Genomic DNA, 25108 nt, shown 5'->3' on the forward strand with positions numbered 1-25108 from the left:
ACAAATGCTACAACTTCAATGAGTCCGATGTCTTGTAATCAAAATTACATTCCCAGAAATGACATTTTGAATGATCCAATTAACATTGCTTCTAGGAATTCTGAGTCTCCAAACTTTGAATCAAACCAGTTTTGTAAACCTGCGCGTGCAGAATGTAATACAAATATTTCTGCAGGAAACCCATTTAGAGAATGCCCGGGTGAACTTATTCGTGTAAATGAGCTAAGCCAGTTACCACGTTTTGAAGGTGACGTCTCGAAACAATCAGCTAGGGAGTTTATAGACCAGCTGACAACAATGTTAAATTTAATTGGTGTATCTTCTCAATATCGCCTGCAAGTTATTCACAAATGTTTCTACAATACTGCAGCGTATTGGTTCAATAGTGAAAGACGGAATTTTTCATCATATGATGATTTTGTGTGGAAGTTTCTTGAACAATTTGCTTCGAATGATTTGTTAGAAAGCCAACTGACAGTTTTGCGTTCTCGTAAATACAACACATCTTCTGGTTTATCATTAGAAGCGTACGAATTGAAAGTATATTATACGGCGTACGCTTTTAGAAGGAACATGAGTTCAGCCAATACGCAGCCAGTGCTGTCGCGCTGCTGCCAAACCAACTGCTAGCGGAAAGGAAACGCAGAGATTTCGCCGTGTCCAATATTCAGCACGTGATATTTGAGTACAATGAAATATATAGTGAAGAATTCTACACAGGATTATATCATATCACTGCAGCATATAAGAGAGACTCGTACCTGAAAGAAGTTTGAAGGTATTTATTATAGAGGAACTGGAAGACCATCATCATCACTCTCGTCTCTGTTTTCTGGCATGTTTCCCAGAAGATTTGAATAGGGGTTCACCGATTTCTGTGGTAAATACGTTACCCTGTTTCATAATACGCAACACAGTATGCACACAGACACTACATGCATTAGCCGCAAGTTCTCGACTCGGAGAAAACACTGTTTCAGCACGCACTTCTTCGGACGCCAATTCTTTGGAACAAGAATACACTAGATTTCTGTCTTGTGAACGTAATATTTTACCCTTGGTGCCTGTACTACTTGTAATAGGTTTCGAGAGCATTATGAATTTGATTTGATTTACTTTATTTTATTTAACTTTTCTGTCACTTTTGGCTAATTGCGAAGATGGGAATGAGTGATGATATGATGAAATTGATGGATGGACATTCACAAAATCCATGTCTACGCCGGAATTTGAACCCGGGATCCCTAGGCGACAAGGTAACGATCGAAGTTTGTACTTTCATAATAACAATCGAAGAACAAACACTCAAAGGAACGCTAGTAATGGCAATAATACAGATGCACCTAGACACAACAGAAATAGATTTCAAAGTCCGACCAATACAGAATTGCAAGGTGACTCCATTAACACTAACTCAGAGATTTCAGCGAGGAACAATGAAAATTTCCGAAATGGAATGAATTGCAATGACATTAGTTTAAATCAAGAATGTTCCTCAGTAACTAATGTTACTATTGGGAGCCCTCCGAGAACATTAAACAACTAAGGCGGAGAAATGCGCTCCAATTCGCCCTGCCAAAGGATGACCACATGGAGCTTAATTGTAATTATGATCCTTGCCTTTTGCATGTTAAGTCTTGTCTCGGTGACTTTAATTGAGTTAAATATTTAGGCGTTGATAAAGAAGATGTTTTACCTGTTGCATTTTTGCTGGAGTGGTTTGATTCAGAACCTGAGTGGACTGTTACAGATAAAGGAACTCCTACACCTTTACTTGAAGCACCAGAAATACAGGGAAGAATTTGTGACTTGTTTCTTAATTGTTTAATTGACACTGGTAGTCAATGTAATTTGTTGGATTACAATGTTTGGATCACTCTAAGTTCTTTATTGCCAAGTATAAACCTGGAACCAATAGAAGGAATTCAGTTGGCTTGTTTCGCTGGTGAGCAACGTATAAAAGTTGTAGGTTTTAAATATGTCATAATGCAGTTAGGAGATGAATTTTTCCACGTGGGTTTATATGTAGTTAAACAATTAAATGCCGATTTGATTTTGGGAGCATCATTTTTGTGGCAGTACAAGGCTATAATTAATTATCGTATGTCTACTGTTGAACTAATTCATTCACGTGGTAAGGAAGTATCGGCTCCATTTGTTCCGAGTTCCACAAATAATACTAAATTCCGAAATTGGATCTTGTAAAACTTTGACATTTAAATCTTCTCATCTAGCTTCTGAAGAAGACATCCATAAGAAAGTTTATGGCAACGAATATTGTGAAGCTGGAGTTGCTGATAATTTATTTAATTTATTACTGAAGTATCAAGATGTGTTTTCGGACAAACCAAAGGCAGCCAAAGTGGAATCTTATGACATAGAGCTAGATACGAATGAACCTATAGTGGCATCTACGTACCCTATTCCATTCGCTAGGCGAGATGATATGGAGAAAGAATTAAATAAATGGAAAACGTGGGGAGTAATTCATGAAAGTACTTCTCCATACCGGAACCGTCTCCACATAGTTCCAAAGGCAGGTGAATTGTGGCGTCCTGTTGTTGATTTTAGGAAGCTGAATGAACATGTAATTTCACTCATGACACAGGTTGAACCTATATCTGAACTTTTGCCTAGATTGAGAGGCGCAAAATTCTTTTCGACGATTGACCTAACTTGTGGATATTTTTAAATACCACTGACACGTAGATCCTTTAAGTTCACATCTTTCTCATATCGTGGTATTTTAATGGAATTTCATTTTTATCCTTTTGGTATTAAGAGTGCTGTTAGTGTTTTTGTCGACAGAATGCATAAAGTGTTTGGCAATGATACTAGTTCATTCCTTATAGTGTATGTGGATGATATTCTTATATTTTCATCATCACTGCAAAGTCATTTAAAACATTTGGACTACGTGTTGAAAACTTTGAAAGAAGTTAATATGTCCATTAAATTATCGAAATGTACATTTTGTAAAACTGAAGTGAGGTTTCTTGGTCACATAGTAGAAAAGAAATCTAGCAATAACTGAATATCCTTCTCCAACAAATAAAAAAGCGTTAAGAAAATTTTTAGGAATGGTAAATTGGAGGAGAAAATTTGTGGATAAGTTTGCAATGATTGCTGCTCCTTTATACAATTTGCTTAGAATGAATAAGAAATGGGAATGGAATGAAGCACATCTCCAGGCATTTAAACGTCTGAAGGAATTGACTTTGTCTCCGGGGATGTTAGCTCAACCTAACTTGAACAACGCTTTCCATGTAAATACTGATGGCAGTAAAATAGGAATCGGTGGAGTCTTATGGCAATATTCTGACGATGGGTGAAACTTTGATTATTCAGTATGCGAGCAGAGTTTTACGAGGTTCAGAATTAACATATTCTGTGCATGAAATAGAATGTCTTGCCATCCTTTCTTCCGTGGAAAAATTTTCAATATATCTATTGGGCAGACCATTTGTAATACACTGTGACCATCAATCACTTTCTTGGTTAAATTCAGCAAGATCGTTAAATCCAAGGCTTAATAGATGGGCTTTGAAAGTGCAAAATTATGATTATACAATTCAGCATGTTAGTAGTTCTGAAAATACGGCCGCGGACGCGTTAAGTAGATATCCAATTAAGTCACAAAACAATTTGTTTCCTTCCAATTTACATGTAAACTACACAGATATTGATTTACTTGAAGAAGAATGCTTTTTGTATTGGATGAAAGTACAACAAAACGATGAATTATGTTAACGTATAATTTCTAAGTTAGGCAAGGGTGATGACCATTTCGAAATTAAGGGAATATTTAAACTACATAAAAATATATTGTTTTATAGATCTACCAACTCGAATCATTGGAGAGTTTTTGTGCCTGAAGCAGCTGTCAAGAAAGTTTTGTATGAACAACATGATTTGGCTGGCCATTTTGGGTTTTCTAAGCTTTATAAGAAGTGTTCTAAATTCTATTTCTGGCCTAAGATGAGAGGAAGTGTCAAGTCATATTTAAGTGATTGTGTGGAATGTGCAAAGACGAAACACAAAACACAACATATTACCAAAGAGGAGCTCCAGGTGATTTCTTTCAAATTACATCAGTTCTTATCTTTAGACTTGATTGGTCCTTGGCCATTATCTCAAGGATATCAACATATTCTGACTATTGTAGAATTGACCAGCAAATATGTTATGGTTTATACTCTCAGGAAGGCAACAACTCGAGAAATTATCAACAGAATTAACTTAGGTTATTTCCATCATTATCCTATGTGTACAGTTATGTTAACGGATAATGGATCACAATTTAAATCCAATGAATGGGAAAATTTTTTGAAGTCAATTGGTGTAAAGTATATTCTCACTTCACCATATTCGCCTCATGCGAATCCAATTGAAAGATATAATAAAGAGATCATTCGTTTGCTTAAACTCTTTTGTAAAACCAAACACAGATCTTGGTCCAAAGTTTTAACAAATGTTATAAAAATACTAAATTACTCATATAACGAGGTTTTTGGTTTCACTCCGGCTGAAATTTTTCTACACGAGGAAGTTCGGAATAAAATAACTTCTGTTATTGACTGGGCAGAAGAGATGAACGAATTGTCTTGGACAGCTAAATATATTCAGTTAATTGAAACAACTAAACGTTCAAAATCTAGAAAGAAGACTCATTCAAACGCAGAAACCCCTACAATTGTTCAAGGTGATTTGGTTATGGTTAGGAATCATGCAAGAAGTTCTGCCTTGAACAAACCTATCCATAAATGTTATGACTTATATGTGGGGCCATTTTTGGTGGAGGAAGTGAAGAACAATTTCGTGAACTTGGTGTCTTTAGATGGACAACAGATAAAGTGTAGACACAATTTACAAAATATCAAACTCTTCCACTGATCATTGGAGAAGAAACACGAGTTGTTGTTGAACGTTAACAAATAGGTGCGCAAGGGTAACAACATAGTTTCGAGTTGATTGTCCTTCTTTGAAAGATTTGTTGTAGCTAGTATTAAATGTTGTGTTGAATGCTGAATATTTTAAAGTTATGTAACTGTTCGATGTGTATATTTAAGATCTTGTATCTTTTTAAGCCACCAAAGTATGATGTCTATATTCTCTTCATCCCAGGAGGGGAGGTTATTGTGACTGTCATATTTTTATAACATTCACAATTAAGTTGTATTAATGATAAAAATCTTTGATAAGAAGAAAGACATATCATTATCACTGTTACTGTTCTAATTATGTATTATGGGATATAGTGAAATATACCAATTCGTAAGTAGATTTCTGTATTTTCTTTCTTAAAACAAATAATATATTTGTACTAGTTGCTAATAAAAACTAACAGCAACAAACATTATAAAAGACAAGCAGGTGCCATGTGTGAATCATACTGTTGTTCTGCCACGGACACATCAACAAACAAAAATATAAGTGATAGAAACTGCCATTTTTTAAGGGCTCCTAGCAGGGAAAGAATACTTCAACGAGCCTAACCTTATTAAAAAACGTTTTTGATCCTGATGTTTTGTTGAAAATTTCAAAAGTCCACTATATTTTAGCTTCGCGCCTAACTGAATTTAACACGTTCCCATTTTTGTTTGGCGACTAAGGTATAATGTAAACTTTCCAGGATCTAATTTTGTTCATCTTGACTGTTACTGACATCTACCGGGCCCAGAAAGGAAATTAGTTAATATAAGTAGCTATTATTTACAACATTGTGCACATAAGTGTCAATAATTATGCTCATTAAATTGCAGATAGCTCAAACTTCATGGTGATAATTAAAATTTTACGGTTTCCCCTCGTATATAAATACAACATAATTACCATTTGTTCCGTGGTATACAGCTGCTTCCGGGATGGCGCATATACGAACATTGTACGTTGGCAATTGTTCCTCTATTGGTCCTTTGAAACTGTCAAATGCGATTGGACGCTCTCTTCCCCATTTCAACTGGACATCATTTTCCTCATGTACCCCTGTGTCGAAGCAAAAGACAATTTAACAACTTGTTTCATAATATCTGCTTATTTGCATCGACCACAGTAGTCTAAAATTGAGTTACGTAAATTATAATACTCTACCTCTATCTATCGCTATTTCTGTCTCTATTCTTGGTTCGAATCCTGACCTGGCCATGGGTGATCTTTGTGAGTGTCCAAATTTCATCACATCTCTCATGCTCGTCGTCTCGATTAGGCAAAAGTAAAAGCGACGCTAAGTAATAAAAATCAAATCAAATCTCTCTCTCTGTCTCTATCTGTCTGTGAGTAATGCTTCATATATAAATTATTCTGAAAATTTCTCCCCTAAGGCGTCGCTCCCGGCCAAAGAGACAAATCGGCTCAGAAAGACCACACCAGTAATGCTTGAAGCCGCTGAGACGCGGAAAAAACGCGGCAGCAGACCAGTTTCCGGCGTCTCAATGGACAACAACCTTTAAGATAACCTGAAAACTTCTGGCACGGAAATTCCCGCTTCGTTTCCGCGCATTTCGCTGTAGTTGGTGTTACATCATTTGATTTCAATAGAAGTAGACAGCAGAAGTTCTGTTGCTTTCTGTTGCCGCGTTTCTCAGCGTCTCAGTGGGCTTTAAGCTTTAGGAAGGAAGGCGATCGGCAAAAAGGTTCCGGCCAAGCGAGCGAACTTCCAAAGAATAGAATTGGAGCTCTGTTGTCAGTTCTTCAACCTTATTTATTGAGTGAGTTTTTGTAATTACAGGAAAACACAAGGAATTAGATTTGTCTTCAAATATTCTTTGGTAACAGTGTTAAGCCTTGTTTCCATGTTAATAAAACATTAAAATGCTGACCAAAAACTTTTATAGTATAAAAATATACATAAAAACGAAACTTCACAAAAAAAGTTTCGTCTGAAGAAGACCCTGTTAGATGGAGGAAACGTTACGTTTTTATGTAGCAATATTTTTATACTATAAAAGTTTGCCTCCGTCAGCATTTTAATGGTTTATAAATATATTCTTTACTAACCACAACAGAACGAAAGATAATATCTGTCTCTGTGTGTACTTGTGAGTGTTGCATGCTCTCTCTCTCTCTCTCTCTCTCTCTCTCTCTCTCGCTCTCTATTTCTCTCTCAAGAGACCATTAATAGATCTTCACAAATAAAAATATATATTCACAATAAAAGTAAAACAAGAATGCAAGACAAATATGAGTATGAAATCCAATTGCTTTGTAACAATAGAAAGCATTAACTTGTAAAGGGTGTCCCAAAAGAAACGCAGAATTTAATTTAATAAAGAAAACATTTAATATATTTATTAGTTGGCGAAGTTATTACATTATTTGAAAGAGTAAACATTGCTATTAAAAGAAGAGGATATCTGACAAATGTCCTCCACGACGCATTTGACACACTCGAATTCTTTTGACAAAATTCTGAATCACTTTATCGCATAACTGAGGCTCAATGCCGTCGATAGCTCTTTGAATTCAGAAATCGTTCTTATTTTCGCAGCATAAACTTTGGACTTGATGAATTCCCAGAGGAAAGAAGTCGCACGATGTGAGGTCGCACAGTTGTTTCATTTTGGGCGCTTGCCTTATCGAAAATGCCAGGTAATTTGCCCACTTGTATTGAATTTTAACGATCGCTCTTCCGTTGTGTAGCGCTCCATATTGACTCACCGCAATGTTTTCACTACAACATGTGACCTCTCAGAACGCTGCCAACCATTCGGGAAAAAATGGCGCACAATCTAAATCCTGACGCCCTTTCTAAAAAGAGGTCAAATGCTGGAAATAATTTATTTTTACCCCTTTGAGTACACTTATGCTCGGTACTTATCACCCTGATTTTAGATATGCATATTTAGATATTTAGATTACGATAACTTTATACTTACTCATAGTGAGATTCATCTGACACTTCTGTATATCGAAGGGAAAATCTCTGAACTCGAAAGGACATGGCAGCACCAGGAGAACCCTGTCGGAGAAAAGTATTAATTTAGACATCGTGTTTAAAATACGATCGAGAATGTATAGTCCAGGTAACGAAGGCAAAAAAAGGGGGGTTGTCGGAACTTATTAGGGGAAAGCTGAATTTTGGTGTATTGTTAGACCATCATAAGTGATGTATTTTCCCAAAAGTCCCCACCCCTCCCCCCGTAGCTTCCCCCCTACGCCCCCTGAACATTCAATATTCAGTGTTTTAGGAAAACTTTCATATCTCTGAAACCAGTGGACATATCGGGACGTTCTTTTTTAAATTTCATTGTCAACATTACTCTCTATAAATTTGGTCCTCTTCATGTTTTAAATATTCCCAATGGTTTTTGAGTAATTTTAAGATTTTGTCTTAATGTAAATTTTTATACTTACTTTTTTCTTTTTGGCATTGTATTTAAGTTACGAATGATGATATTGGAAAATTACCCGAACAAAAGTTGTAGAGTATAAACTTTGCTTTCATTCGATACCAATAATGACAAGCTTGCTACTAAAATTTGACCTGTAGCGAGTAAAGTTTGAACGCGCGCGCACTTTCTCGATGCTTTACGCAAAAATGCACATATTTTGATGTTTTTTGTTCATATGTGCTACATTTAAACAAATATTTTTAATATTTTGTAACATTTTAAAGTAGCCCATGTGCTGTAGATGGATATAATATACAATTTTAATTGTCTCATTTTCAAAATTTTAAGACGACCCGTATGCAAATATTTTCATTAGTTAACTTCAGAAAAATATCATTCCTGTCTGTCTGAATTAAAAAAAAACGTCCCGATATGTCTACTGGTTTCAGAGATATGGACGTTTTCCTAAAACACTGCATATTGAATGTTCAGGGGGGCGTTGGGGGGAGCTACGGGGAGGAGTGGGGACTTTTGGGAAAATACATCTCTTATAATGGTCTAACAATACACCAAAATTCAGCTTCTCCCTAATTAGTTCCGACACAAATCCTTTCTTTACTGGGCTAGTAACACGATACACATAAATGAAAAAATGGTAGATTTCTTCCCCCACAATTATAGTAATTTAGCGCGAACACTTGCTTACAGTAAGGCAGATTTCAGACCGAAGTGACACGGCACGGGGGTTTCACACGGAAATGGCAAGCAACAAGCGGCACGGGCTTCTCCAGTCTATAAGAGACCATTCACTGTGCATGCGCCACGAAAAAACCGAGGCGACACAATGCAGCAGTAACAATGATAGTGATTTTCTTTCCAAACGAAGATGTGTATCAGAAACTCGACAGCGTGTTCCGTTCAAACCTCCAACATTTCAATTCAGCATTGCTGTACACTAGACGAAAGAAAAACTCAAAGAATTTTATTGCATGACCTCGAAGTTCACTGTTCTCTCACTATGCAGCGCCACAATCGCATAAAGCACAATGGTGACTCCGCAGCAGCGCGCAAAATCTGTATTCTGGTATGCAGAGACCAAATCAATCATTGCGAAGTTTTTGGCGACTGGAAGTGTTAATAAACAATCCGGAGGTTCTCGTCGACGTGTTTCGGAGGAGAAGATGGAAGAAATTCGGGCGGGATTTCAGAGAAGTCCGCGTAAATCATCTCGCCAAGCAGTTCAAAGTTCAAACTTTGCACACTATGCCTTAATGGTTTCCCCATCAGGTGCTTCACCTAAATATTCTCTCCGGTAATTTCTTTGCACTGTAATGATTGATTTGGTCTCTGCATACCAGAATACAGATTGTGCGCGCTGCTGCGGAGTCGCCATTGTGCTTTATGCGATTGTGGCGCTGCGTAGTGAGAGAACGGTGAACTTCGAGGACATGCAATACAATTCTTTGAGTTTCTCTTTCGTCTAGTATCAATCGCATTCCATTATGTTTCGTAACCGTTTAGCAATGAGAATTTGTTCATTTGATCATGAACGGACAGTTTTAGTTTAACAACACTGAACTTCGTATGACAAGAAATGCCAATAACATACCCATACATGTAGCGAATCCAGTGGCTTTCAGTTACGAAAAAGTAGATCATTTCTTCTATGGCGACCTTAGGGGCCATGGACTCCATGTTCATGACAACAATCTTAGGTCTCCAGAACAGCTTCATGTCTTCCTTCTGGAGGCCAACGGACTTCTTCGCTGTGCTCACCTTGAAGTCCCTCCAGCGGAGGAAGAAGTACAAGTTCAGTTTTATGTTCTGAAAGAAAAAATAGAGTCTGACGAATCTATAGGCAGAGGAGAAATTTGCATTTGTATTATTACGCCGCATTTCTTCCGCCTTTAGATAATCGTGACGTAGATGATTGGATAAGATTTGATAAACGGCAATTTGCAAAGTTAAGCTTGGTTGGCCCACGTTGCCTAGCACACGACACACCGGCTCGGTCCACCCCGAAAGACCAAGACCGGGCGTCGCTGCCTACCAATTATCTTTCTGTTATAATATATGCCACGACTAATTCTCAGTTCCTGCGGGGCATGAGAGCCCGCATCCCAAAGTTCGGGTAAGGGCCTGCTTTTGAATAAAATAAAATTAAGTTTACTTAACCAAGAACCTTAACTCTAAGTAGGTAACCTTCCTTACGCTTAAACTTCCTTCGTGATCGCACCCGCATCCCACTGAGCAGTGAGGATACGCATGCGAGTCGCGAGCGAAATCAGCATAATCCAAACTGACATCTTATGGATTGATAAAGCCTCCGCCTCACTGACCAGTGACGGCGGGACACCTCATCAAACCAAAAGGAGGCCAGTTAATTTGTACTTACGAACCAAATTTACTATAAGGAAATACCCATTAACGATTACAAATTTATTTACATCTCAAATTTCCAATAAACTTTCCAAAATTAACATGAGAAAAGGTTCTCCGTCTAAACCTTAACCAACTTATTCACAAATCCAAACATAGTTAAGTTAAAAGAAAAATATACAAACTTCTGATCAAAAGGAAAACTACAACAATGCCAAGATAAAATTTAGATCAATAACGACTTCCGTAACATAGACTGAAACTTGCTACAGAGTAAACATAAAACCCAGAGAGCACTCTCTTATATATTATGTCCATATCCCATCATAGAACTAACACAGCTGTAGCTTGGTTTCAATAAACAGGTGGCAAATTATTAACTAAAGGTCGACAAAATTACTATTAACCAAAACCAAAGAAAAAATTTTCATAACATCTTTCCGTAAATTTCTATTCGTGCTTCTGTCATATTTTCACATCTGCATTATGTTCTCTAGAACTCATGAGGTAAACTACCATCTTCAGGGTCAACCTCCAAAAACATTCATAACAAAATATAAGGTGAGCCTTTCTCTACCCAATATCAAAGCCATATCTCGGCCACAAATTACAAATGTCCACGTGGAATTCCTTAACATAATAGGGGACTCCATGTCTACCCTTTTTGGCTACTCACATTGCAAAAGCAAAACATTAAATGATTTCTAGAAAAACTTATATACGACCGGTCACATATTATAGCTGTTTCAAAATTACATCTAACATAAAACCTAAATAAGAGAAACCATAAACCTTCCTTAACGTTCCGGATACTCAGACTTTAAAACGGACATGTAAACTATATAAGCTATCAGATTTAAACGACACCCTCTGACCAGAGGTATGCTCCGGATTAAACTAAAAAAGAATCAAATTTATTTAATTGAACCTCCTGACCAGGAGAATTCAGAATGATTTAGCATAAAAAAATTAGCTCGACGAGAAGGATGTATATCTTTGATGAGCCTAATTTATTTAATTTGAATTTACATCGGAGCCACACTGACCAGTGCCAACTTCGACAGAATTTAAAATGTATGAATAACTTCAAAGTTTAAATTATTAAGATTAAATATTTATATATGAATTAATTATTTATAAGCCTGCCAAAATCCCCTTTAAGGATCATGCTGACCAGCACAAATCCTGAAAGGTGGCTTACGGAAAACCTCGGACATTGTGGAAGGGAGAGCTGACCAGCCACTCCCCACACAACGCCCGTATTCTCCCAGCCCCGGACCTCGACAAGCGACTTAGTCACCTAAAGATTCCGGAATATACTGATATCAGGGGGTGCTTCGTTCGGCGGCGCAGGTCGTATGCGCAGTTGTCCGTGGATGCATGACGTCATCATCGAAACGCTCCGAACGGAAAAGGCTGGTTCCTTATGCAAATATTGAGATATTTGACAAGGAATATCTTCTAAAATATAGTAGCAGGGGAAAAGTTACAACTTTTACTGTTAAGATTCATCCTTTCCAATCAATTTATCACAAAGTTGATTCAAATGTGTAAAATGGTTTTCAAGAAATCGTGTTACGAAGGAACCCCTGTTTTGTTCTCTCCAGGCTTCCAATGTAAGGGAATTTTAATTTAAGCGCGTTGGATTTCTTTTTGCTCTATGTTTTGAAATAAGATTATTTTGTTCTTGTCAACTGAAATCATGCCTAAATGCTATGGGAAGCTGTGAAAACTATTATCAGAAAACTAACGGAATAAATCTAAAATATCACAGTTTGACTGATATAAAAAATGCGGTATTGCCCATTTTTGTGAAAAAGGCATTGTGCGAGATCTGAAAGCAGAAATGTTTAATATTGTATATAAATGTAATGGCGTAATAAACGTGACTGCTTCCCAGGCACGTATCCAAGGGGGCTCGAACGCCCCCCCCCAAATTTTCGGTTTACACTAGATAAAATGAGATTTTTTGTTTCTTGTGGTGTCAAATAAAAAAATGTGAAGTTAATTGAAGGAGAGAAATAATTATCGAGGCAAGACGGAGAATGTTCTATAAACCTGTTATTGTTAATGGCACGTATCCAAGGTGGGGATCAGGGGTTCGAGCCCTCCCCCGTTTAGGAAATTGTTTTGTTTACACTAGATAAAATTAAGTAGGTTTTTGGCTTCTTGAATAATGTGATAATAATTTGATATATATAATTATCGACGCTAGACGGAGAATGTTCTATAACCCTGTTATTGTTAATAGTGCGTATCCAAGGTGGGCATCAGGTGTCTCGAGCCCCCTCCCCCAGGAAATTTTTCAGTTTACACGAGATAAAATTAGGTTTTTGTCTTCTTCAATAATGTGACGACAATTTAAGAAGATAAATAATTATCGAGGCAAGACGGAGAATGTTCTATAACCCTGTTATTGTTTATAGCTCGTATCCAAGGTGGGGATCGTGCCCCCCCTCCCCGCACGAGGATTTTTTTCAGTTTACACTAGATAAAATTAGGTTGTTGTCTTCTTGAATAATGTGACGATAATTTTAGGAGATAAATACTTATCAAGGCTAGACGGAGAATGTTCTATAACCCTGCTGTTGATAATATTGCACGTAAACTTTTCTTACGCTTTTGGTGTTGTCGTAGCGAACTTGAACTATATGTAGAGACTTGTCAGCATTTGGAAGCTGCACAACAAAGGTAGAGCCGCAGGTAGGACGATTCGGATTCATTGTAATTTTTTAATCTCTGGAAAGCGCGAGAGGGAACGTTCTTGAAAAAGAGAAGTAGTCAAACTACTGGCAATATTTACGAATCGTTTTATCTGCGGAACGTTCTAGAATATAATGAGGATATTAATACGCGGCTCAATTTCCCGGTTGATCTGTACAACAGAATAGGTGGAGACTTCAGAGGTAAGTATGACAATTCATACAGTCGATTAGTGATCAGTCAGTGTCCATTGGTTGCTTTATAGGTTCTAGTAATTCGAAAATGAAAAGGACTATATACCGTAAAGTAACGAAGTCTACTACTAGCTCCAGTTCGGTTCCAAAGCTAAAGACATTGACGACAGCGGAACTTCGAGTAGTGCTACGAGTAGTTCGGGTCGAAAGACGAAGAGATCGAAGGTCTCTCCCTCTAAAGTGAATATTTCGGCAGTATTGGGCTGGGCATTGGAGCGATTTATTAAAAAAGAAATAAGCTGCACAGATCAACTGAAAATCAAAGTTTTGAGTGATGATTTGGTTGTGCGAGGACCAAATTTTGTGTATACAGACCGAGATAGACAATTTTGAACACTTGCGAGTGCTTAGGACTGAATATGAACAATTTGGTGGGTTTCGGCTTTTATAAGAGCTGCAAACATGGGAGGGCAAGACACATTAGTGGTGTTCAGGCTCGAATGAGAGAGAAATATTCGTGAACTGTTTGCGTCCAGTTCCCAGCACACAGTTTGAATCTCGCGTTGTCGAGTGGATTGTGCATTCCGTGCATGTGTAACACCTTCGTAAAAATACTTCTGGCACATAGATGTTTTGATGCTTCAACACGTTGTCCTTTTTTTTATATATATTTGTCACATATTTGTTTTAATTAGTATTCTGCTCGTTCTGAACGCAGCAGCTAGGGCTCAAAGGGCAGTGCAGTTACAACGGAAGAAGGCTCGGAAATGGCAGGCTTCAGAAAATAACTCATCCAAATTAAATGTGCTCTCTCTAAATTTAAATCATAGTTCACAAATAATTTGATTAAAAGTTTTAAAAGTATATGTTTTATTTAATAGTGTATTAATTGGTGCATTCTTCTCCAGCATAGCACTAGGCAGTGACCACACTACAGGGGGGGGGAGGCAGGAACGCCCCCCTATTCTCGTTCGACAATTTCTCTCTCTCTCTCTCTCTCTCTCTCTCTCTCTTATCTGCCCCCAGTAAAACGACAAAAATAAATAAATGAATAAATTCTATTTTAGCCAAAATATGCATTTTTGTGTCGTATGTAACGGAATAATAAACATGATTGCCCCGGGAAAATACGATTTACCCCTCCATCTTTACTATTGCGCCGTCACTAGCTACAACATATTTTGATTTCTATTGTTCCCACATATTTATTTTAATTTTAGTATTGTGAATCATATTCCACTGTGTTACCTCACGTAGCCCCCCCCCCCCAAACACGTACGATATCAGTTGTAAGTTTTAGACTAAGCTTGTCAAATGTCCACTTATATCTTTGTATTCTTAAGCCATTTAAAAGAAATCATTTTGCCCCTTCTTCTGGACTATTTCATATCAATGTTTTCCCACTGGAAGCCCCTTTGCAGATCGAGATCCGGGGCTATAGCTTTCCCAAGCCGCCGTCCCCTCCAAATACTCTCTTGGCTTAATGAAAGAAAAATATATGTATTTCTACGAAATATTAATTTGACTTGGCAGTTTCTTTTTTCGAACAGGAATAAGTTTTAAATTTTAATAGCTTATAAATTTACACTAGCAATTTTGAGTAAAGGTTTTGCGTAACCCTAAAAGTACATTTAGAGACTGCAAGGTCAACTCTCAACATTTCAGATATATTAATAATTTTCATCACAACGTCTTGTATAATTATTTGTTACTTCAATAACCTCCTCGCAAATGTTTCTCGCATATTAAAACATATATGCCATTTGTGTTTATTTCCTTGTAATGCTGACCTCCGTGGCGAAGTGGTTAGCACAACGCTTTACGATGCGAAGAGGTAGGTTCGAATCCCCACCCGGGCATGGGTCTACTTTCCTTTCTTCAATTTCATCATATCATCACGCAACCTCATCTTTGCGATTAGCCATATGTTGACAGACAAGCGAAGCAAAATAAACTAAGTCTATTAATCAATTATTTTTTTAAACTTTTTAATTCTTCTTTAGCATCCAACGTTTTTGTTAAAATTATATTACGATTTGTAAAATGACGAAATTCTAAAGGAGAACACGCAACTTTCTTTGTAGCGCATCGGTCAGAAGTTTCAGGAATATGGATCTTCAAAATACATTTTTTTCACATGTACTTTGCCCCGTTTTAAAAGTAGCGCGTTTTCAATTATGTTACTAATCATTAAAAGGATGCCTCAATACCATCTTGGAGGATGACAATTAATATTTTCCCCCTCCTAAAAGTAATAATATACTTTCGCTCTCTGAATCTCCCATATAAATGCTAGGTGCCGTCTGCTTCAGCCGAGCTCACTGCTTCTCCGGTGACGTCAAGCGTTCGTTCAAGATCGGCAATCTTCGGATGGCTTTACCTAATCTCTATGTACCTTGTACTGATATACTGATTATTTGCCAGCGAAACGGCTGGTATTTATACTCGCGGGATTGCGAAATTCTTTTCCCTGAACAAAGTTTGGACATACTCAAAGTTATTTTTAGCCTAAACAATTACCCCTTCCAAAATGGCATATCGAGAAACACGATGAAAGCTAAACTTACTTACAAAACCGCGCAGCGCCGAACGAAAAAGAACCCATTGTTGATAAGAAAGAAAAAGAATGCAAGCTTCAACTTGCTTTGCGTTCTTTTTTTTTTGCTTGGCAAAAACTGCGTTACAATTTTAACAAGGATAAAATATACATTCAAAAAGATTAGACTACAAAAGAATTTATACGAGGGCTGTCAAAAATAAAAATGAAAGTTACGAAAATTTACCAAAATGTCTTGATCATAACAAATTGTAAACACGCATGGGAAAGCCACAGAACGCAACCTCCACAGAGTCAGGGGGTGCTCGTTCGGCGGCGCAGGTCGTATGCGCAGTTGTCCGTGGATGCATGACGTCATCATCGAAACACTCGGCACGGAAAAGGCTGGTTCCTTATGCAAATATTGAGATATTTGACAAGGAATATCTTCTAAAATATATTAGCAGGAGAAGAGTTACAACTTTTACTGTTAAGATTCATCCTTTCTAATCAATTTATCACAAAGTTGATTCAAATGTGTAAAATGGTTTTCAAGAAATCGTGTTACGAAGGAACCCCTGTTTTGTTCTCTCCAGGCTTCCAATGTAAGGGAGTTTAACTTAAGCGCGTTGGATTTCTTTTTGCTCTATGTTTTGAAATAAGATTATTTTGTTCTTGTCAACTGAAATCATGCCTAAATGCTATGGGAAGCTGTGAAAACTATTATCAGAAAACTAACGGAATAAATCTAAAATATCACAGTTTGACTGATATAAAAAATGCGGTATTGCCCATTTTTGTGAAAAAGGCATTGTGCGAGATCTAAAAGCAGAACTTTTTAATATTATATATACATGTAAGGGTGTAATAAACGTGACTGCTTCCCAGGCACGTATCCAAGGAAAGGGGGGGGGGGTGGCTTAGGGGGCTCGAGCCCGCCCAAAAGTTTTCGGTTTAAAAGTGCTCCCCTGTGCATAGCACCACGCCATGAAGGCGTATAGAGGGTAACGCCCCACACTTTCTTGATCCGTTCGTGAGTGGGGGTGATGTGATCAGCATCACGCCCTTGACCGCCTTTACCCCCAGGGTTTCGCCCAGGTACCCATGTTATTCGACGCTGGGTGAGCGCTGGGGCCGCTTCCATCGTTAGAAAAGTTCCCACATTTGAACCGGGCGGGGATCGAACCCGGGACCCTTAGCATAGTAGTCAGACGCGTTACCGACCGAGCCACCGCGGCCACTTTCGGTTTACACTAGATAAAATGAGATTTTTTGTTTCTAGTGGTGTCAAATAAAATAATGTGACGTTAATTTAAGGAGATAAATAATTATCGAGGCAAGAATATTCCATAACCCTGTTATTGGTAACAGCTCGTATCCAAGGTGGGAATCAGGGGTCTCAAACCTCCCTTTAGAAAATTTTCAGTTTACGCTAGATTAAATTAGGTTTTTGGCTTCCTGAATAATGTGACGATAATTTAAGAAGATAAATAATTATCTAGGCAAAACGGAGAATGTTCTATAACCCTGTTGTTGTTTATAGCTCGTATCCAAGGTGGGGATCGTGCCCTCCCCCCTCCCTCCACCAGGAAATTTTTCAGTTTACACTAGATAAAATTAGGTTGTTGTCTTCTTGAATAATGTGACGATAATTTTAGGAGATAAATACTTATCAAGGCTAGACGGAGAATGTTCTATAACCCTGCTGTTGATAATATTGCACGTAAACTTTTCTTACGCTTTCGGTGTTGTCGTAGCGAACTTGAACTATATGTAGAGACTTGTCAGCATTTGGAAGCTGCACAACAAAGGTAGAGCCGCAGGTAGGACGATTCGGATTCATTGTAATTTTTTAATCTCTGGAAAGCGCGAGAGGGAACGTTCTTGAAAAAGAGAAGTAGTCAAACTACTGGCAATATTTACGAATCGTTTTATCTGCGGAACGTTCTAGAATATAATGAGGATATTAATACGCGGCTCAATTTCCCGGTTGATCTGTACAACAGAATAGGTGGAGACTTCAGAGGTAAGTATGACAATCCATACAGTCGATTAGTGATCAGTCAGTGTCCATTGGTTGCTTTATACAACCTCTGCCAATGAAGTTCGGCGTAAAAATCACTCATCAAGACGATGCTTATCACTTTGACAGTGATGTGATGATCCACAAGGAATTCCTGCCGGAGGGAACAACAATTTTTCCGCCTTGGCCTTCTTCCGACGGGGTGATGTAGGAGAACGCCATTCCATGCTTTGGCGTTTCGTTTCAGGGTCGTACCTCCCACACCAGCTCTCAAACTCTGTAGCAATGATTTGCAAGAAATTTTGATCTGAATCCTCCAGATTTCTTTCTCTTCCCACGCCTCAAAATCGCTTTGAAAGGTCAGAGATTTGAGGATATTCCGGACATCCAACGGAACGTGACGAGGGTCTTGAACACCATCCTGAAATAAGACTTTTCTAAAAGTTTCCAGAACATGTACAGCCGTTCTCAACGGTGCATAGCCAATGGAGGGGACTACTTCGAAGGACAGTAAGATAGGTTTCATTAGGAATTCGTCTACTTTCGATATTCAGGATCATTCACCGAACTTTATTGTCAGAGGTTGTAAGTTCTGGTGATTCGAAAATGAAATGGACTAAATACCGTAAAGTAACGAAGTCTACTACTAGTTCCAGTTCGGTCCCAAAGCTAAAGACTTTGACGACAGCGGAACTTCGAGTAGTGCTACGAGTAGTTCGGGTCGAAAGACGAAGAGATCGAAGGTTTCTCCCTCTAAAGTGAATATTTCGGCAGTATCGGGCTGGGCATTGGAGCGATTTATTAAAAAAGAAATAAGCTGCACAGATCAACTGAAAATCAAAGTTTTGAGTGATGATTGTGTTGTGCCAGGACTAAATTTTGTGTATGTAGTCCTAGAATTTCATGGCATAAAAAAATCTTTTGTTTAAGGCTACTGTGTTCGACACACACTCAACAGACAATTTTGAATAGGCGAGTGCTTAGGCCTGAATATGAACAATTTGAACACACAGTTTGAATCTCGCGTTGTCGAGTGGATTGTGCATTCCGTGCATGTGTAAGACCTTCGTAAAAATACTTCTGGTACATAGATGTTTTGATGCCTGATGAGAAGAAATGGACAAACATACATACTGAGATGGTTCCGGCACACAATATTAATGCATGGAAACAGAGGAGTTGAGTGGTAGAAAATGTCCCAATTTCACGTTCTGATTAAAATGACAGCCTTAAACAGTGGCGACGATTTAGGAGATAGTTGCTCCCCATTCTTTTGCCTCCACACTATCACACTATGGCCTCTTAATGCTTGTCTCCTTGTCCATCCCCCCCCCGCACATTTTGGAACCCAATTGCCACCACTGGCCTTAAACATACAATTGTGATACCCCTTTCAAAAATTGTGTTCAGCCTCCCCCCGAAAGGAATCCCTTGGATACGTGCCTGCTGCTTCCCGTAAAATATCACTGCACTCTCCACGTTTCTCTTCTGTCTTTTCTTTGGCGCCGTCAATAGCTTCAACACGTTGTTTATATATATATATATATATATATATATATATATATATATATATATATATTTGTCACATTTGTTTTAATTAGTATTCTGCTCGTTCTGAACGCAACACCTAGGGATCAAAGGGCAGTGCAGTTACACCGGAAGAAAGCTCGGAAATGGCAGGTTTCAGAAGTTAACTCATCCAAATTAAATGTGCTCTCTCTAAATTTAAATCATAGTTCACAAATAATTTGATTAAAAGTTTTAAAAGTACATGTTTTATTTAATAGTGTATTAATTGGTGCATTCTTCTCCAGCAAAGCTCTAGGCAGTGACCACACTACAGGGGGGGGAGGCAGGAACGCCCCCCTATTCTCGTTCGACAATTTTTCTCTCTCTCTCTTATCTGCCCCCAGTAAAACGACAAAAATAGATAAATGAATAAATGCTCTTTTAGCCAAAATATGAATTTTTGTGTCGTATGTAACGGAATAATAAACATGATTGCCCCGGGAAAATATGACTTACCCTTCCATCTTTACTATTGCGCCGTCACTAGCTACAACATATTTTGATTTCTATTGTTCCCACATATTTATTTTAATTTTAGTATGGCCTCATGAAAGAAAAATATATGTATTTATACGAAATATTAATTTGACATGACAGGTTTTTTTTTCGAACAGGAATAAGTTTTAAATTTTAATAGCTTATAAATTTACACTAGCAATTTTGAGTAAAGGTTTTGCGTAACCCTAAAAGTACATTTAGAGACTGCAAGGTCAACTCTCAACATTTCAGATATATTAATAATTTTCATCACAACGTCTTGTATAATTATTTGTTACTTCAATAACCTCCTCGCAAATGTTTCTCGCATATTAAAACATGTACGCCATTTTCTGTTTATTTCCTTGTAATGCTGCCTCCGTGGCGAAGTGGTTAGCACAACGCTTTACGATGGCAAGGGCTCCCAGGTTCGAATCCCCGCCCGGGCATGGGTCTACTTTCCTTTCTTCAATTTCATCATACCATCACGCATCCTCATCTTTGCGATTAGGTGACAGATAAGCGAAGTAAAATAAACTAAGTCTATTAATCAATTATTTTTTTAAAATCTTTAATTCTCCTTTAGCATGCAACGTTTTTGTTAAAATTATATTACGATTTGTAAAATGACGAAATTCTAAAGGAGAACACGCAACTTTCTTTGTAGCGCATCGGTCAGAAAGTTTCAGGAATATGGATTTTCAAAATATATTTGTTCACATGTACTTTGCCCCCTTTTAAAAGTAGCGCGTTTTCAATTATGTTACTAATCATTAAAAGGAAGCCTCAATACCATCTTGGAGGATGACAATTAATATTTTCCCCCTCCTAAAAGTAATAATATACTTTCGCTCTCTGAATCTCCCATATAAATGCTAGGTGCCGTCTGCTTCAGCCGAGCTCCCTTCTTCTCCGGTGACATCACGCGTTCGTGCAAGATCGCAATCTTCGGATGGCTTTACCTAATCTCTATTTACCTTGCCACAGAGTATTATACTAGTGGCGAGTCTAGGCGACAGAGCTTCGTTAGCCTGCACGAATGTCGTTTCCAGAGTGCACTTCGTGAATGAGAGATGGACGCTCCTAACTCTCCAGTAAGTCCGTTAAATAAAGTAAAAGTGGGTACCAAGAAAACAATGATGTTACACTACTTAACCCAGTAGCTATTTTGGATCTGTTCTTATAAAAATAACCAAGTTTCGATGGAGGTCTGACTGCTACATGGCCGATTCCTAAGGTGGGTTATCTCATGTACGAATGTTTCTAAATGTATCTGCATAAGCGACTCTGAAGCAGCGGCGTGGTGCCCACGTAAGGCTTGTAAGTCCACCTTACAAGTTGAAATTATTGAAGAAAACGTATTTCATTCCCGTATTTATCGCTTGAATACACATAGCAATATCAGACTTCAAGTAGAACTTTTAACGAAACAATTGAGGACTTGTTTTGATTCGAGTTGTTTCTCTGTAAGGCTTCTTGGGAGGACTTACGTGCGTGTGAATGGAAGAAATGATTTGGACTCGCCCATGGCGGGTGTGTTTGCTTACGTAGTATCTTCTCAACCAATGACAGGGCGCCCCGATTCTCACGCACTGTAAGGCGCATTACGAGTGGGTGCTAACTGGCGAGATTTCTGTCCCCGCTGCGTCTGTTTGCACAGTCAGATGAGAACCAAGAAAATCGACTCCCGTGTTGTTTCAACAATGCTTGACGCGAGGTGTAGCTAACAGAACTGGTGTTATTTTAAATGCGTAAACTAACTATTAAGTTCACAAAGAGATGGTTTAATGTTGGATATTACCTTCATTAGAAGCAGCGAAGTTAAAGATAAAAGAGGAATGTCTGGCAATCCTAGATCCGGCAGCGCCCGCAAAGTTAGGCGCGTGCATCCCAGTTGCCCGTAATGTTAAAAGCATACGCGTAATACTTAGCGTTATGATTTACAGATTTGTTTTACCTTTTCCTTTGACTAAGTTGCTTGATATGCTTTTCAAAATGTGCGCAAATATCGTAACCATGATAATGAGTAATATTCTCGAATGCATTTGCATTTGCAAATTGTATTCTACTCATTTCCCACAAATGGCTTTTTAGTGAAAGAAAAAGAATAATGAGAATAAAAAATATGATATGGCCTTTCCAGAAGAAGAGTTTGTGTCCTTAACTAAGCTCTATGCGCAATTTGTCAATTGCTACCAGTTGAAAGTCTAGCTACAGGTAATTTATTCTGAAGCCGAATATCGAGTAAAGAGTGTGTTTAAACTTCGTGAGTACTTGCGTACTACCCATTTGAATGAAGCTGTTGAACAAGTGTACAAACTAACAGAATTGTTCCTCACTGTTCCTACCTCAAGCTCGTCGGTGGAAAAGTCGTTTTTTGTACTGAAGAGGATTAATACATTTCAACGCAGCACACAGACGCAGGCAAGGAAATCTGACTTTGGATGCGTATCCATTGTGCTGCTAAAGACATTGACCAAAAACTCTCGATTCTACGACGACGTTGAGGTTTTCAGACTAAAGGATCGTCGGATCGAGTTACATATAAATGAGAATTTTCAGTAAGTAATACATATGCTATTATTGTTAACATAGAGTGTGTGCATTTTGTGTTTGAAATTGAGTATGCCCTGACTTACATTCAAATAGATTCTATTTAGTTAAAATATCTTTGGGTTTTCTTTATCCAATATTCAGATCAGGTTTATCTAAGGAAGCCTTACACCTTTCATACAATCACGCAACGCCACTGCTCTGAAGGCTCATATAGCTCCTCATCAAGGGTGCCTGAGGCAAGCCTGGAGGGCTAAAAGCAGGCAGAACGTGTTACTGATCACAACACGTTCACTATGGCCGAAATGCACATGGTGCAATATAACCTTTTTAAACCTTTCGTGTCCATCATATGGATTTACGGCGCCTATCTGTACGTGTACTCATTGAGTCCAAACCCTACATAAACATTTTTTATTGATTGAATAATCGCATCAACGGTTGGCCAAATCATTATAATATTTGGAATTCTTTTTAAAATATAACTTAGTTTAGAGGTGATCCACAGACATGATGAATGTCTTTTATTCTTTATGTACAATAATAAATATAATAACTAAACTGTAAAATTGGAATAGCTAGCATACATTTTCAAAAAAAGTTTAAAACTCTCTCTCTCTCTCTCTCTCTCTCTCTCTCTCTCTCACACACACACACACACACACACACATGTGTAATTTGTATATATAATTTGAAAAAAATAAAAAATTAAAACCGGTAGATTCACCGGCAATAAAAAAGGGACATCTGTATCCTGAAATAATCGCTTCCTGCAAGGCGTTATGTCAATGTGTATTGCCTAACTCAACTTCGTTAGTAGAAATTTTCATTGAAAATTTGCTATTAAAATTGCCGGTGACTGTACACAACGAAAAATAATATTGCAATTGTTATATAATTAGTGCACGTCGATATTTACAAATATTAATGCAAAACTGTTCAAAGCCAGTAATGTAATTATTAACCAGTTTACCATTAATGAATAACATCAATAGTTATTATTAATATTACTGGTATTTAAGTTTCACTTTTCTTTGACTACTGAAACTGGAACCCTTCTCTTTATTTCTATATAAATACGTTCGTGCCCTTGATACTTACCCTATTACTTTCGTTGATTTCAGAAATCTGATAGATAAGTATCTGCACATAGACGGTCACTGGTTGATCTAGTGAAGTTCAACAAAGAGAGAAAAGAAAAACGACGTGTTATTAAATTTGACAGCGAAAATTAATTGTTTTACATACACACCCAAGTATTACTGTAGATTATAGGAGTCAGTGGGGATGATAGGAGTGGCTTCGAGCGAAAGTGTATGTTTCATTTAGTGGATCAACTCATAGTGTGGACCTCGAGTTAGAAGATTTAAAAAAAATACAGTTAAAATTAAATATATATCATAGAGCACATGTAAATGTATTATAATAAAGGTTCTCTTACCATTTTCAACCGGAGGCGAGTCTATGCTGTAGTTCTGGAGAAGCGTATACGACTTTTTCAATCCACTTTGGCAACGCCTCGGCATGAACCTGTAAATATGGGGAACACTGTGAAAAATTCTGCTCCACAATAATTGTTCAGCTAGAACACTACATATTGCAAAGCATATTGTTACTATAATAACCCGTACCGTAACAGGCCGTGAGGGCCAAGGCCTACCTGCCGACTGCCGGTGGGGTGACGTGTGGTCAGCACGACGAACTCCCAGTCGTTGTTGCAGGTTTCCATGATCGTGTTACGCTAACCATTCGTAGCTCCTCAATTTCTTTACGATGGTAGGTTTTCACCGGTCCCATACACACATTTATTTTTTATTTTTATTTATTTACCAAAGATCCTTAATGGAAGATAGTGTTCCAATTATAAAGAATCATTAAAAACATTTACAATAACAAATAAATATACATTTTAAAAATTACAGAACTACAGAATTACAAAATTACAAAATGCAAAGAAAATGATACGGAAAATAGAGAATAGAAATGGCTGTAGGTATGTTATACAAAGTAACAGAACAAAATACAAACACAATATAATACAATCACAACGGAGTATCGCTAAATACTTTCAGATACAAACATATTATACATCGCACAATAGTCGATGAACACTAAGATTAATTACATAATTTGTACAAATAAGGCATGACTTTAAATACATAGTATCGACAAGCACAGCTTCAATCAAATTTAGTATGAATTTAAATGTTAGGCAATGACAATATATTTGTTTTTATTATTGAACTATATGTTATAAAAGGAAGCGCGAAGTCTACTTTAATTCCCTTTTGAAGAAGTTTGTTATAATTTGTGCATAGTCTGATAACAACTGAAGATTTATGTA

At 37.7% G+C, this 25108-nt stretch overlaps 1 protein-coding gene across 1 annotated transcript in view; it reads right to left on the minus strand.

Moving 5' to 3' along the window:
* The window catches only part of LOC145999155 (glutamate-gated chloride channel alpha-like), a 46982-nt gene extending 22489 nt beyond the window's left edge, over window positions 1-24493 (minus strand). The window contains exons 1-6 of the mRNA XM_083136088.1: window positions 24396-24493; window positions 24206-24294; window positions 23866-23933; window positions 9940-10154; window positions 7875-7957; window positions 5833-5985 (exon numbers count right to left, since the gene is read on the minus strand). Coding sequence (XP_082992214.1) covers window positions 5833-5985; window positions 7875-7957; window positions 9940-10154; window positions 23866-23933; window positions 24206-24294; window positions 24396-24493 — 706 coding nt within the window. The remainder of the gene's footprint in view (window positions 1-5832; window positions 5986-7874; window positions 7958-9939; window positions 10155-23865; window positions 23934-24205; window positions 24295-24395) is intronic.
* Between the last annotated feature and the right edge of the window lie 615 nt (window positions 24494-25108).

The sequence above is a fragment of the Lepisma saccharinum genome, chromosome 15, assembly GCF_977018435.1.
Source record: "Lepisma saccharinum chromosome 15, izLepSacc3.1, whole genome shotgun sequence".
NCBI lineage: Eukaryota > Metazoa > Arthropoda > Insecta > Zygentoma > Lepismatidae > Lepisma > Lepisma saccharinum.